The sequence below is a fragment of the Protopterus annectens genome, chromosome 12.part0, assembly GCF_019279795.1.
Source record: "Protopterus annectens isolate FY-2018-M chromosome 12.part0, PAN1.0, whole genome shotgun sequence".
NCBI classification, from domain to species: domain Eukaryota; kingdom Metazoa; phylum Chordata; order Ceratodontiformes; family Protopteridae; genus Protopterus; species Protopterus annectens.
The window spans coordinates 1362590978-1362606705 of NC_056746.1; the positions used below are offsets into that span (position 1 = coordinate 1362590978).

At 45.6% G+C, this 15728-nt stretch overlaps 1 protein-coding gene across 1 annotated transcript in view; it reads right to left on the reverse strand.

The window, feature by feature from the left end:
• ADRM1 (ADRM1 26S proteasome ubiquitin receptor) overlaps nucleotides 1–15728 on the reverse strand; it is a 420397-nt gene that overhangs the window by 308908 nt on the left and 95761 nt on the right. Inside the window, exon 5 of the mRNA XM_044090413.1 lies at nucleotides 15544–15630. Coding sequence (XP_043946348.1) covers nucleotides 15544–15630 — 87 coding nt within the window. The remainder of the gene's footprint in view (nucleotides 1–15543; nucleotides 15631–15728) is intronic.

The following is a 15728-nucleotide window of genomic DNA, read 5'->3' on the forward strand; positions in this document are numbered from 1 at the left end:
AATACAACAATATACCTCCAACAAAAAAGCAAATACACCAAAAAGGCTTTTAAGCATAGTAAGGAAAGTAGAGGTACAGCAAAAGAATTTAGGGGGCTGGAGGGTGGGTAACCAGGATTGCAACAGTGAATACACTCGAACATCTACATTAATGGCAAGTATACACAACTGTACTAGGTTCTTCATGTTTCACTGTTGCAGTCATTACATTTGGGTAGATTCCCAAAGCTGTGGTTGGGAGGAGGAATTTAGATAGCATTAGGACCAGCTAAAAGACCCTGCAAGACTGCAGTGGCAAAGCCACCTCTGGATTTAGAGAAGATTGGTAAATGGTAATGCTTTGTGAAAGTATGTACAGAACTCCAGGTAGCAGCTTCTAGGATGTCCCTGGTAGGAATGCCACTGAGAAAAGCTGTAGAGGTAGATGCAGCCCTGGTGGAGTGAGGTCTGATCAACTGGGGATAGGTTTTCCATGGTGCTTATAGCAGAAAGTAATGCAATGGCCTATCCATTTAGAGATGGTTTGCTTTGAAATAGCCTTCCCCTCTGCCCCTGCAGCAAATGCTACCAGCAGTTTCTCAGATTTCCTTTGAGATTTAGTCCTGTCCAAGTAGAATCTGAATTGCATATGCACATCTAAAGAATGCAGTATCCGTTCCCCTTTGTTCTGTGGATTGGGAAAGAAGGTTGACAAATGAATGGACTGATTAAGAGTCACACTGGATATCACCTTGGGCATGAAGGATGGATTGGTTCTGAGGGACACCCTGTCCGCATGAAAGATGATGAAAGGCTCCACTGCCATAAGGGCCTGTAATTTAGACACCCTTCTAGCTAAAATGATTGCTAAAAGCAAAGCCGTTTTCCAAGAAAGAAATTTTAAGTCTGCAGTAGCAGCTGGCTAGAAAGGAGGTAGAGTGAATTCCTCCAAAGTTAAGATCCCAGGCTGGGGTTGGAGCTCTCCTGGGTGGTCTCAAATTTTTGGCCCTTCTGAGGAACTGCTTGAGCAGTGGATGTGAGAAGAGGGGAGGTTCTGTGTTATAATGAGCTGAAATGGCTGAAGCATGGATTTTAATGGAAAAAAAAAAAAGACAGGCCTTTATGAAGCATCTCAGTTAAGTATTGTTAAATCGGAGGTAAATTGGGCACTGCTGTGCTCATCCCTTGAGACTGGTTCGAGGCGCGCAGAATCTTTTCCATTTTTTTCAGCATAGGATTTTCTAGTGCTAGGCCTCCTTGCCTCAAAAATGATATCCATCACAGGTTTACTGAGGGATGGTAAAGGAGCGATCACGTAGTTAGCCAGGCTGCAAGGTTCAGTGTTAGAAGCTGAGGTTGCAGAATTTGGTCCTCCTGCTGAGACAACAGGGAAGGAGTCTGAGGCAGGTGCCATGAGGATAACCGTGACACACTGCACAGGAGGGGGTACCAGTGTTGGCAGGGCAGTCTGGAGCAATCAAAATCATCCTTGGTTTGTCCTGTTTAACTTTTAGTAGTACTTTGGAGAGCAGAGGCAGAGGTGAAGGCATAGACTAATAGGTTTTTCCAGCTGAAGGAAACAGCATCCACTTTCCAGGCTTGTTTGTGGAGAGTCCTTGTGTAAAATGTGTTCAATTGGTAGTTCTGGGGAGAGGCAAACAGATCTATGTCTGGGCTCCCCCATTTGCTTGTCAACATGTTGAAGATTCTTGGTTCCAGTTTCCAGTTTCCACTCGTGTGGGTCCATGAGTTTTCTGCTTAGTCCGTCTGCCAATGTATTTAACTTTCCAGGCAGGAATTGATCTTTTAGATGCACTTGGTAGCTCAAGGCTGTGTTCCACAATGCCATGGCTAGTCTGCAGAGGGAGTAAGAATGTGTACCCCCCTGCTTGTTTATGTACTACATAACAGTGGTGTTGTCCATCTTTACCATTAGTTGTCCTGGAAGAATGTGGTCCTTGAAGGCTGTCACAGCATTCTGTACAGCCAACATTTCTATTTGATTGATATACAGGTGCATTTGACTTGGGTTCCATTTGCCCTGAATGCAATTCCCTGCCAGGTGAGCCCCCCATGCACAGTCTGATGCGTCTGTTAGGGTTTGGGCAGCAGGTGGTAGTGTGAAAGGTAGTCCCTTGTGTTGGTGGCAGGCCACTGCCCACCAAAGGAACTCTAGGTGCAGGCAAGGAATGATAGGAATCATTGCTTCTAGATCCTGAGAATGTTGACACCATAGGCTTTTTAGATACCATTGCAGTTTCCTGATATGAAATCTTGCATATGGAATTAGAAGAATGCAGGAGGCCATGAACCCCAAAGGCTTGCAGTATTAGTCTTGCAGATAGCAGGGTTTTTGTGGCCACTCGTTTGAAGTAGGCTGTCAAATGAATTTGTTTCTCGGGCGTGAGGTAAGCCATCTGGGAAGTTGTTTTCAAGCTTGCTCCTAGGAATATAATTTGACAAGGTACCAGGTGTGATTTCTTTTTGTTTATGGTGTACTCCAGACAAGTTAGAACCCTTTGTAAAAAGGCCAGACGATTCAAAAATATGTCCTGGCTTTCTGCCTGAATTAGACAATCGTCCAGGTATGGGTATAGCTGAATATTTCTTTGCCTGCAACAATAACTGGAGCTAGCCACTTTGGCTTATCTACTGCGCCCAGGGTATTTACAAAGGGCAGTGCAGAGAATTGATCGTGCGTGTAGCCTGCTTTGAAGCATAGGTATCTTCTGCAAGACTCCCTGATTGGGATGTGCAGGTATGCTTCTTTTAAATCAAGAAGTTATGTACTCACCATAACATTCGATGTATGTAGTCCATCTCGCCTCACATTCTTACCTGTGGGCTCGGAGCCAAACCTCGGCTCCGACTCGGCTATACTCTAGCTCGAAGTCTTTCAATTGGCTGGGCTAAGAAGGTATCCCATGCTGCACTGCTCCCTTTCCCCAGATCTTGTTTGCTGCAAGCTAATCATTCACTTCTCCTCACACCACAACATATAGAGAAGGAAGAACATACTAACCAGAAAGGAATTTGAAACCATACCTAACCCCTAGGTCCTCCAGGATGGGGGAAGGAGGGGGGGGGGTTAGTAAGAATGTGAGGCGAGATGGTCTACATACATGGAACGTTATGGTGAGTACATAACTTCTTGATGTTATGTAGTCCAATCTCGCCTACATTCTTACCCGTGGGACAGCATCCCCAGCACCTGAAATCTGGGAGGCTCAGTGGAAAATACTCCTGAGCACTGTGGAACCAAAGAAAGACCTGCCTCTGGACACCATATCTAACTTGTAGTGAGCAACAAAGGTGTGAGGAGATGCCCATGTAGCCACATCACAAATATCATCCATAGACAACCTGGCCTGAAAGGCTGTAGATGTAGACACAGATCGGGTAGAATGAGCCTTCACTCTAAATGGTAAATCCCTGCCACCTGAAGCATAAATGAATGAAATACAACTAGAAATCCATCTAGACAAGGTAACTTTGGAAACAGGAGACCCAATCCTGTTTTCTGAAAATGAGACAAACTGATCCGATTTTCTGAGATCCTTCGTTCTATGTAAACTGAATCGTAATTGTCTGTGCAGATCCAGCTGATGAAATCTAAATTCTACCTTGTTCGAGAACTCTGGAAAGAATACAGGTAGTTCAATGGATTGGTTTAGATTACTAACGGGAAGCCACATTCGGTAGAAAGGAAGGGTTTGGTCTGAGAGAAACCCTGTCCTTATGAAAAATCAAGTAAGGTGGTCTGACAAGGCTTGAAGCTCCGAGACACGTCTAGCTGACGTGATGGCTACTAAAAAGATTGTCTTCCAAGTCAAATATTTTAAATCACAAGTGGCTGCAGGCTCAAAGGGAGGCAAAGTAAGACATTGTAGAACAAAATTTAAGTCCCAAGGCATAACTGGTTCAAAAACTGGAGGACGAAGCAGCATAGAGCCCTTCAGCAATGCCTTACAAAGTCTATGTGCCATGAGACTAGGCTCATCCGCAACTTGAAAAGTGGAAATAGCCGCCAACTGGACCTTAATAGTTGTGGCCGCTGATCCTTGGTTGAAAAGCATGGAGAGGAACTTCAGGACTGATGAAACTGGAGCTGCACAAGGATCAATTTGTCTTGCATGCATCTCTTCCATTTGCTGGAATAAATTTTTCTGGTGGAAGGCTTATGGGAGGAAGACAGAATATGAACCACACCCGGCGAAAAATGATGAAGCCTGACTAATGATGTAAGTGGTGGAGCCAGGCTGTCAACTGGAGGGTCTGAAGAGAGGGATGGAGCTGCCCTGACATACGAGTCAGGAGATCTGGTTGAGGGTCCAGAATCCAGAGGGCGTCCACTAGGTAAGGATGGAGAAAGGGGAACCAAATTTGACGAGGCCAGTGTGGAGCAATCAAAATCATTTTGCTTCCCAAAGATTGCACTTTCTGAATAACCTTTGTCAGCAGAGGAACAGGAGGGAAGGCATACAGTAGACCAGAGGGCCAACTGTGAACTAGAGCGTTCCTGGGTGACTCCCCCTGAGGGGGGGATAAGGGTGAAGTAGCTGCTGCATTTGGTATTGGGGGGGCTGGCAAATGGGTTCAGCCTTGCTGCAACCTACCTGTGGAAAATCTGCACCGCAACCTGATTGTTCAGGGACCAGTCGTGAGGCATCAGAATAGCTCTGCTCAACTTAATGGCAATCACATTGGACTTCCCCAGAAAGTGCATTGCTACAAGAAAACGTTGGGAAGCCACTGCCACACTCGCATGGCCTCTCTGCAAAGGGGGTATGACTTGGTTCCTCCCAGTTTGTTTAGATACCATACCACCGACATATTGTCGGTGTGGATCGCAATTGTCCCGAAAGGGAGAAAGCTCTGAATTGCTTGCAACGTTAGTAGCACTGCTCTCATCTCCAGGACAATGATATGCAGATGCATCTCGTGTTCCTGCCAAGTGCCTTGGACTGTCCTGCCTAGACAATACCCCACCCGCCCACCCCATCTGGGAGGCGTCCGTAGTCTCTGTGGCAACTGGAGGGGACGGAATAAAAGGTTTTCCCGCGTCGAGGTTGCTGGTGTAAAGCCATCAGTGCAGATCGTGCCTGCACCGGTCTGATTATTATGAGATGAGAAGGCAGAAGATGTTGCAGAAACCACTGGGCGAAGAGTAGCAATTGAAGGAGCCTCATGTGTAACCTCGCCAAAGGAACCAACAGAATTGTAGCAGCCATCGTCCAACAATTTGAGGATCAATCTTGCCTTCACTCTTCTCAAAGGGAGTAATGCGTACACCTGCTGTTGTAAACTTTGGAACCTTTCTAGTGGTAAAAACGCCCTCATGAGCACAGTGTCTAACTCGGCGCCTATAAAGGTGACACGCTGCGAGGGAAACAAGACAGACATTTCCCAATTTAGAGAGTGATGCCCAATTGTTGACACAGTTTGATCATGGCATCTCTGGTTTGTAGGAGTAGATGCCTGGTGGTGGCAGAAAGGAGCCAGTCATCCAGGTACGGAAACACTTTGAATCCCTGATGATTCAAGTGAGCCGTTACCACTGCCATGCATTTGCTAAACACCCTCGAGGCTGTGGTGAGACCAAAGGACAGGGCACGAAATTGAAAATGACTGGCTCCCAGCCAGAAGCCTAGATGACTGCTGGATGCCCTGTCCATCTTTATATGGTAGTAAGCATCCTTGAGTTCGATGGAGCACATCCACACTTCTTTTCCCAACAATGGGAGAATAGATTGCAACGTGACCATTCGGAACTTGGACTTCTTCACATGGGTGTTCAATCTTCTGAGATCCAAAATGGCCCACAAGACAGCAGCAGGCAGATAACTCCAAAAAGTGGAAATAAAATAAAACGCTGTGTCAGCACAGAGACAGTAGCTTTATGAAATCCAAAAGCCAATAGTTTAAATCCAGAAGCCAGTAGTTATTGGCTTTGGATTTAAACTATTGGCTTTTGGATTTCATAAAGCTACTGTCTCTGTGCTGACAAGCGTTTTATTTCATTTCCACTGCGATTCAAAATGGGTCTCAGCTCCCCTGTCCTTTTCGGCACCAAAAAGAATCTGGAGTAAGTCCCTAATCCGAACTGGTCTGAGGGGACATGCTGGATGGCTCCTTTTTCTAGCAGCTTTAAAATATCTGAAGCTGTGAAATCCCTTTGATTGGGTGGAACATCTGGGATTTTTTTGATCGGGGGGAGCTGAAGAGAAGGGAATGCAATATACTCCGGAAACTATTTTAATACCCATTGGTCCTGACTGATATTTTGCCAGGCCTCTTGGGTATAGTGAAATGCGACCCCCGACTGGCTCTGGAAATGCACAGTTGGGCCTCCCAAAAGGAGCGTTGGTAGGAAGAACCACGAAAGGAATCGCGGTCTCCCTGGTTACACGAGCCTCCTCTGCCCCTAGGGCAGCGTCTACCAGAATTACCACCCCTCCCCTGCCTCTGGAGGAATCCTGATCAGAAGATTCATAAACAACTTCAGTCCTAGGCCTCTTAGAAAGGGGGGTTGGCTCAGTCCTAGGCCTCTTAGAAAGGGGGGCTGGCTCAGTCCTAGGCCTCTTAGAAAGGGGGGTTGGCTCAGTCCTAGGCCTCTTAGAAAGGGGGGCTGGCTCAGTCCTAGGCCTCTTAGAAAGGGGGGCTGGCTCAGTCCTAGGCCTCTTAGAAGGGGGGCTGGCTCAGTCCTAGGCCTCTTAGAAAGGGGGGCTGGCTCAGTCCTAGGCCTCTTAGAAAGGGGGGCTGGCTCAGTCCTAGGCCTCTTAGAAAGGGGGGGGGGGTTGGCTACCCCTGATTAGAGTTATTAAAATATTCAGCCATTCTTATTTGTTTTTTAGGCATAGAGGCCCAAGCATGTGGCCTGGGTGTCGTTTTTTTAGGCATGGTTCGAGATTTAGGCCTAAGTGAAGGAGGCGTTGGTTTAATATGCAAGTCCGTAGGCCTGAATACACCCTCAGAAGCCGGTGCCTGCACAGCGGCTCCAGACCCATCCAAGGTAGAGACATCCACGGGTTCCATAATTAAAGCATCTCGCGGCATACCGGACTCCAAATGGGTCTCAGTAGAGGCCTGCGAATCAAAAGTAGCGAGCATCAGGGGCTGGGAAAGCGCCTCACTGAATACCGGCAAACTGGTGTCTGGCTTGGAGAAGCGTCGTCGGCAGTTTTGGACCTCTGCAGCCTGTCTCTGTCTTTATATTTGTGTTTTTTTCAGAATCCCGGTAGTCGGATGGCCAACAGATGACATTACTGGATAATTACAGAGAAATTAAATATTTAGAAGCGAAAATGTACCGACGGATAGTGCGCTGATTAAATAAAGTACAAAACCGACAGCAAGGTATGTTGTGGTCAGGGCCTAGGCAAGAAATACAGTACGAAAAAAATCTTTATGAGGTATTTGCTTTCCACAAGTAGTGCAATTATTAACTTTTACTGACATCGGCAAAGATCAAGAAAAAGGTTTCCCCAACAGGATACTTAGCTTTAGTTGAAGACTTCTGTTCGGAAACTCAAACAAAAATTTCAGGAGTCGGCCGACCGGCACTTGCGAACTGCTTCTGCTTCGGGCACTGCAGAGCAAGAAAGACTGATGTAATGGCGTCGGCTGCATGTTTTATACCCCTGACGACCTGATGTCATGGAAGAAGCGACAGAACCGACGCAGGACCCAAGACTTTGTTAATCAGGCCGACTGAGGGCTGCCTGCAAGCAGATAACCCAAATGTAATGACTGCAACAGTGAAACACGAAGAACATCCCAAAACAGGCAGAGCAGAAGATTCTGCTTCAGTATCAGGAAGGTCGGAAATAACCGGACAAGTCTGGGAAATCAAGATCAAAGCATATCTGGTCATATTGGTCTGGTAACTGATGGCCTTAAAAGCAAAAGAAGAAACAGTATAAACTGTAACAATTCTCTCCACTGCCCTACCACCCTTATCTAAAAGCAAAAGCCTGAAAGAGGGCAAAAGTTTAGAACATTTGTCAAAGGAGGCTGACACCACAGCAGGGTCAGCAGAAGGACACAAACATGAACTGACAATCTTCAGGAAACCTACAGAACCGGTCAGGTTTCTTTGAAGCAGGAGGCTGAAAATCAGGAGACTGAGAAACAGCTACAAAGGTGTCTAACAAAGCAGCCAACATAGGAGGTACTGCAGAAGGTTTACAAGAGTCCACCTGAAGCAGCTCATACTCCTTTTTCTGGATACAACACACTTGAGAAGAATCCCACTTAAAAGTACTCCATCATTCTAGCAATAGGATCTCTGTGAGACAATCCGTTAAAAGGAGACTCAGAACTAATGGACTCTTCCTCATCAGAGCCATAAACAAAGGCATCTGGGAAGAGTAGGACAGGGACCCATCAAACTCTGATGCCTCTTATGAAGAATCCATTTCTAGTCCATTTGGAAGGAGGAGTTCAAGGAAGAGAAGGCACAAACACCCTTGGGAAGGCTTCAGTGCCATTAACGCATTAAACAGGCCCTGAAAAAAACTCCATTCCCTTTGAGGGTCGTTGGGGCACATAGAGGTATTATTAGTCTTCTGCTTTTTCTTGGTAGGGATGTCAGCCCTAACCCTCAACGAGATTAAGAGTACTCAGAACCTCTTCCCTGACCAGAATCTGTGGAATATCTATATGGCACTCGAAGATTATCAACAGTGTTTCCCCCTCGATGTCCACAGCAGATGCCTGCAGAGTCTCAGAGGAAGTACAAAAGGAATGATCCATGCCTGCCTCCAATGAGGTAACTGTAGAGGAATCAGACGTAGACACCAGATGGCCTACAGAGCTATCAACGCTTTGAGAAACATCGGTTGCAGGCTGGACAGCCAAAGAAGCTGCCACAGATTTATTGGCCTTCTTGCTTAATGATACCCCATGGTTAGGAGATTCCACCATGTTACCTTGGGCTCATAGTTTAAGCCTCTTGCTCTCAAGATAGAGACGAACATGAAAAACAAACAACTTCTATGAGTCTTAGGCACAAACACTTTACAAATGCTACAGGATTACGGTCGCAGAAAGCACCCAGACAAAAAAAAAACAGACACTGTTAAAGATGATCCTGAAAGGGAATCTACCTCCCACGCTTACATTTTCCCTTCTTGGACGACATGAACATTAGGTAACCAAAAAAAGAAGGAGAAAAAAAAAAAAAAATTGAGACAGAACCCAACAGGGAACTTAACAGCAAGGTATTCAGCACAGCAAAAGGGCATTCAGACCAATAAGCGATGATGCCATTCAGGCTGCCAGCAAAGAAGCTAGGAGTAACTGCGCCTGTACGTCGCCTTTACATCCTACGTGCTGCACAGGGATCATATACGTGTGATGTACGTCACATAGAAGATCTAAAGGCTTTTGTATAATAGCCAAACATTGAGCTATCCTTGGCAGGAGATCCCTACTGTGATAAATACTGCAACAGCGATACAAGACCTCTACTGTTGGCAGTAAATGAAATTTTCCCTTACTACTCCATCACCAAGGCAGCTGCATCCAACATCTCTTCCATGTCAGAGCTATTCTGCTTTCACTCACTATTGAAAAGCAATACTGGAGGTGAATGGCTAGTCTGACAAAGGAATGGCTGACCTGGCAAAACTCCAGGAAGCATATGACTTTGCAGCTTCCTAGTTTATCTCTAGTTCATCCTTTAGTCACCTTGAAATCCCTCAAAATGAGAAAAACACGCAAGTGGACACCACTAGAAACCAAACATTCGGACAGCTCTTACAGGATGCAAGAGGAAAAGCTGCATCCATCTTTCCCTAACACTGCTGCAGTCATTACACTTGGGTTACCCTGCTGTCAGGCGGTTCCCCAGTCGTCAGGCGGTTCCCCAGTCAGCCTGAGTTCCAAAGTCTTGGTCCGGTGTCGGTTGCAGTCGCCTCCTCCCTGATGTCAGTGCGACAGGGGTACATAAGATGCAGCCGACGCCATTTTCTTCAGTTTTTCTTGCCCCAGATGTCAGGTGCCCCCAAATAGGTAGGAAATTCAAATTGCTAATAAAACATACATAAGAAATGCAAACATACTTTCAGCTACCAGCAAATACTCCCCATAGGTAGTAAAAGGTAGAGGAACTAGGTACGTACTAGCCAGTAAGAGGGGAAAAAGGGAGGGTAACCTGGACTGCAGCAGTGTCTACACTCTAACATCTACATTTATGGTAGGTACAAAACTGTATTATGTTCATCATGTGACACTGCTGCAGTAATTACACTTGGGTAGAATCCCAAAGGTGAGGTAGGGTGGTTGGTTCTATAAGGCATTAGGGGTGGCTATAAGGCCCTGCAGCGGCAAAGCCAGCTCTCGATTTAGAGTATAGAGGCAGATGGTAATGCTTGGTGAAGGTATGCACAGAACTACATGTTGCTGCTTCCAAAATAACCCTGGTAGGTACTCTTCTGAGGTAGGCAGTTGAAGTGGCTGTTGCCCTGGTGGAGTGAGATCGAATGCTGTTAGGCACAGGTTTTCCATGGTGCGTATAGCAGAAACGTATGCAATGTCCTATCCATTTAAATAGTCTGTTTTGAAATAGCTTTTCCCTGTGCTGCTGCAGCATATGCTACCAATAATTGCTCAGATTTTCTGAAAGCTTTGGTTTTGTCCAAGTAGAAGCGTAACTGCCTGTGAATGTCCAATAAATGCAGTAGTCTTTCCCCTTTACTCTGTGGTTTTGGATAAAAAGTAGGCAAGTGAATGGCTTGGTTTAGAGACGCACTTGAAACTACCTTAGGCATAAACGTAGGGTTAGTTCTTAAGGACACCCTGTCCTGGTGGAAAATGAAGAAAGGTTCCACTGCTATTAGTGCCTGTAATTCTGAAACTCTTCTTGCAGAAGTTATTGCCAGGAGCAGAGCAGTTTTCCAAGAAATGTATTTTAATTCTGCCGTGCTAGCTGGTTCAAAAGGTGGTAAAGTTAATTTTTCCAAAACAAAGTTGAGGTCCCAAGTTGGAGTAGGTGCTCTACAGGGCGGTCTTATGTTTTTAGCCCCTCTGAGGTACTGTTTTAGCAAAGGATTAGAGAAAATTGGTGGATCAGTGTTATAATGTGCGGAGATGGCAGAGGCATGGATCTTGATGGATGAAAAGCAAAGGCCTTTGTCCATTATCTCAGTCAAATATTGTAGTATCCGAGGAATGTTTGGCACAAGAGGATCAAGGCTGTGAGCCTGGTTCCAGGCACAGAATCTCTTCCATTTATTCGAGTAGGCTTTCCTGGTACCAGGCCTTCTGGCCTCCAGAATGACATCCATAACTGCTTTGGAGAGAGGCATTTGCTTGCATGGCTAGGGAATCTTCCATGCAGTTAGGTTTAGTGTCTTTAGCTGGCTGTGGAGTAACTGATTGTTGTGCTGCGACAGCAGATGTGGTATTCGAGGCAAAATCCATGGTGGTCCTTGTGCTAAGTTTTTTTAAGATTGGGTACCAGTGCTGGCGTGGCCAAGTCTGGTGCAATCAGGATCATTTTTGGCTCTTCTTGCCTGGCTTTTATGAGTACCTTTGGGAGAAGAGACAGTGGTGGAAAAGCATATACTTGTAGGTTTGTCCAGCTGAGAGGGCATCCACTTTCCATACTTGTGGATGATAACTCCAGCAGAATTTCTTTAGATGGCAATTCATTGGGGAGGCAAACAGATCTATGTCCGGGCTCCACCATTTCTTTGTTATCATTCTGAATATTTGAGGATTCAATTCCCATTCGTAGGGATCCAGGATATTTCTGCTTAAGTCGTCTGCCAGTGTGTTTTTCTCTCCTGGCAGGAATTGTGCTTGTAGATGAACTTGATAGTTTATAGCTGTGTTCCACAAGGTCATGGCTTGTCTGCAGTGGGGTAGGAGTGAGTGCCCCCTTGCTTGTTTATGTACCACATAACTGTACTGTTGTCTGTCTTTAGTAGAAGTTGTCCTGGATGCAGCAGGTCCTTGAAAGCTATAAGGGCATTTTGTACAGCTAGCATCTCTTTTTGATTGATGTGAAGATGCCTTTGTTCTGTGGGCCACTTGCCCTGAATACATTTTCCTGCCATGTGTGCTCCCCAGGCGTAATCAGATGCATCTGTTGTCAGTGTTTGCCTGGCTGTGGGTTGAGTGAAAGGCTGTCCCTTGCTGAGGTGACAAGCTTGAGCCCACCATCGAAACTCCTGTTGAAGGCAAGGTATTAGTGGTATAACCGTTTCCAAACTTTGATGGTGTTGAGACCATACATTCTTTAGGTACCATTGTAGTTTCCTCATATGCAGTCTGGCATATGGAATTAGTATTATGCAAGATGCCATGAAGCCCTAGGCCTGCAGAACTTTCTTGCAGGGAGTTGGGTCTTTGTTGCCATCAGTTGAAAGTATTGAGTCAGTTGTCCTTGCTTATCTGGCGTGAGAAAAGCCATCTGGGCCGTTGTGTTCAAGCTGGCACCCAGGAATAATATCTCTTGTGAGGGCACTAGTTTTGACATTTACTGTGTACCCAGGCAACTTAACTTTTTTTTACAAACGCCAGATGCTGTAGAAGAATGTCCTTGCTCTCTGCTTGAAATCAGGCAGTCGTCCAGGTATGGGTAAATTTGAATTCCTTTTTGTCTGCAAAATGCAATTACTGGTGCCAGGCACTTTGTGAAGACCCTGGGCACAGTAGATAAGCCAAAGGGCAGTGCAGAGAATTGATAGTGCATTGGACCAGCTAAGAACCTGAGGTATCTTCTGCAGTTTTGTCTGATAGGGACATGCAGGTATGCCTCCTTGAGGTCCAAAGTCACGAGCCAAGCTTTCTTGCCCAGCATGGGAAGAAGCTGCTGTAGTGTCAACATTTTGAATTTTGGAACATCCAGGTAAGTGTTTAGTGAAGAAAGATCCAGAATGGGCCTCCAGGCTTTGTCCTTTCTGGGAACCAGAAAGAGTCTTGAGTAAAATCCTTGCCCTTGTTCCTGTGGTGGTACCTTTTGAATAGCTCCCATGTTCATGAGTGCCATAATTTGTTTTTGGGCCTCTGCCCATTGACTTAGTGGCAGATTTGGTATTCCTTTTAATCTTGGCAGAGTGTGAAAGTGGAACCTGTAACCTTTTGAAATGATATTGAGAACCCATTTGTCTTGGGTGATCATATGCCAATTGTGATAAAAAAGTGCCAGTTTTCCTCCCAAAGGGGCTGCCAAGAGTGAGTTGTTTGGCAGCTGGAGTGGGAAGTCATTGGGGCTGTTTTTTATATGGTTGGTGCCTGTCTTCCCCTTCTTTCTGGCCTGATGCACCCCATTGTCAAGGCCTGTAAGGACCTTGTGGTTGACCTCTACCTCTTGGCAGTCTGTATCTGCCCCTTTGAAGTCTGTCATTAACTGGAAAGGACCAATTATTTGTCGGCCAGTTTCTACTAAATCGAGGCGGCTGAACCTGTAAGAAATCCTGCATTGTTTGCATAGATTTTGCCTTATCCTCCATTTTCTTTAATACCTCTTCTGCCTTAACTCCAAATAAAACATCCTGCTGTAAAGGTGCATCCAGTAATTTAGCTTTAACATGATCTGGTAACGTATGTTCTTTTAACCATGCATGTCTTCTAATGACAGAGCCTGTAACTGCTGCTCTGCATGAGGCCTCTAAAGAAATCAAAACCACATTGCAAAGTATGCTTTCCCACTTGTTCAGCTGCATGCAATAAATCCTGCATTTCTTTAAAATTAGGAGGATCTGTATCTGGAAGCATTTTTGTTTTAACTGAAACATCAAAAATTGCTGATATTTTAGCATGTGAAACTGGCAATATAAAGCTCTCATTGCTAAAGTTGTAGACGTACATACTTTCTTTCCCCATCTGTCTAGTGCTCTGGAATCTCTGTCAGAGGGAACTGGGTTCTTTGCTGATGAGGCCTTAGCCCCTTTGGGTCCCTGAGAAATAGTTTCAGGATCAGCAACAGGGCTTTTATACAGAAATTTGTGAGAGTCAGGGACTCTCTAATATGTGGAGCTGGAGGTAAGGAATCAGGATTTAAGCTGGATTCAGTGTACACATCATCCACAATATCTAGCACTGGCGGAATAGCCAGGGGTCTGTGTTGAGGTAATAATAGGAAGTCTCAGAGCCTTTTCTTGGATTCTGAATAATCCTGGCCTTCCCAATGGAAATGCTCCCTTATGGTAAAGTAAGGTTTCCCCAAAGGAGTAGTCCTCGGGCGGAGAGGTTGATGGAATAGATTCCTCACCATCAGAATCCTCATAAGGGAGTAAAGAGTATCCCAGGTCTGAGGATGAATCTGAGGAAATGGACCCATGGTCAGATGAATCAATCTGCATCCTGTCTATCCTTTTATCAGGTGGGGGATGGGAACCCCTGATCAGAGTGATTAGGTCTTCGGCCATTTTGAGCATTTGTTTCTTAGGCATGGAGGCCTGTCCTGGAGAATGCTGTACTTGTTTCTTAGTTTTTAAAGGAGGCTTTGACTTAGAAGAGGGTTTAATGCTTAGCTGAGTAGGTCTGAAGACACCCTCTGAAGCTGCGGGTAGCTCAGGTACTCCGATCCCTCTGCAGGATCGGTTTCGATCTGCTGAAAAGCTAGTGTGTCCGAAGGCCCAGCCATCTCCACATGGGGGTCGGGGGCGGCCTGTGGTTCTGCAGAAGCGGTAGTCAGGGGCTGTGAAGGTGCCTCACTGAAAACCGGAGAACCGGTGACTGGCCTAGAAGAGGCTTTGTCGTCAGTTTTGGGCCTCGGATGCCCGTCCTTGTCTTTACGCTTTTTATGAATACCGGTCGTCGGAAGTTCAGACGGCATAGTATAATTAAATTTTCTGCCAAAGTAACGTCGGGCAAAATCAAACAGACGTTTAATAGTGCGCTTATTAAACCCAACACAAAACCGACAACTAGTAACGTCGTGGTCTGGGCCTAGACATGGGATACAATAAGAATGGAAATCCTTATGCGGTATTTGCTTCCCACAAGAAATACAGTTATTAACCTTTACTGACATTGGTCTGAGGCAAGAGAAAGTTTGCCCAACGGGGTACTTAGCTTTGTAGAAGACTTCGATTCTGGATTCGGAATGAAAATCTCAGGAGTAGGCCGACCGGCACTTGAACTGCTTTTGCTTCCGGAACCTCGTGGCAAGAAAGACTGAAGAAAATGGCGTCAGCTGCATCTTATACACCCCTGTCGCACTGACGTCAAGGAGGAGGCGACAGTAACCGATGCCGGACCAAGACATCGGAACTCAGGCCGGCTGGGGAACCGCCTGACGGCAGGATAACCCAAGTGTAATGACTGAAGTGTCACACGAACATCAGCGCAGCAAAATTATGAATGCCATTTCCATTCCTTGAAAACTGCAGTCTCTCTTAGAGATGGATCACGATGCAGGCCCTTCACAAATTATTAGGAACAGCAGGTGAACATGGGCATTTCTAGTCAGAACGGCTACTTTTTTCCTTTTTAAAAGCAAAGCTGTACAAGAAACTAGCCTTACGTCTTTTATTTTAAAGATGCATCAACTGCTACACAGTTATTAGAATTAATCCTATCTTAACAAAAATAAATAAATAAAAACCATACCAAGGCCACCAAGGCCAGTTGGTCCAATCAGCTGCATCAGCTGGTTATGGCTCATATTACCCAAAAGGCTCTGCAGACTTCCTTCACCTGAAAGAAAAACAACAAAGGAATTGATTTACACATAAAAATAACTAAAAATAAAAACATCAACGTTGCTGACTACCTAAACAACCTGCGTTGCATTT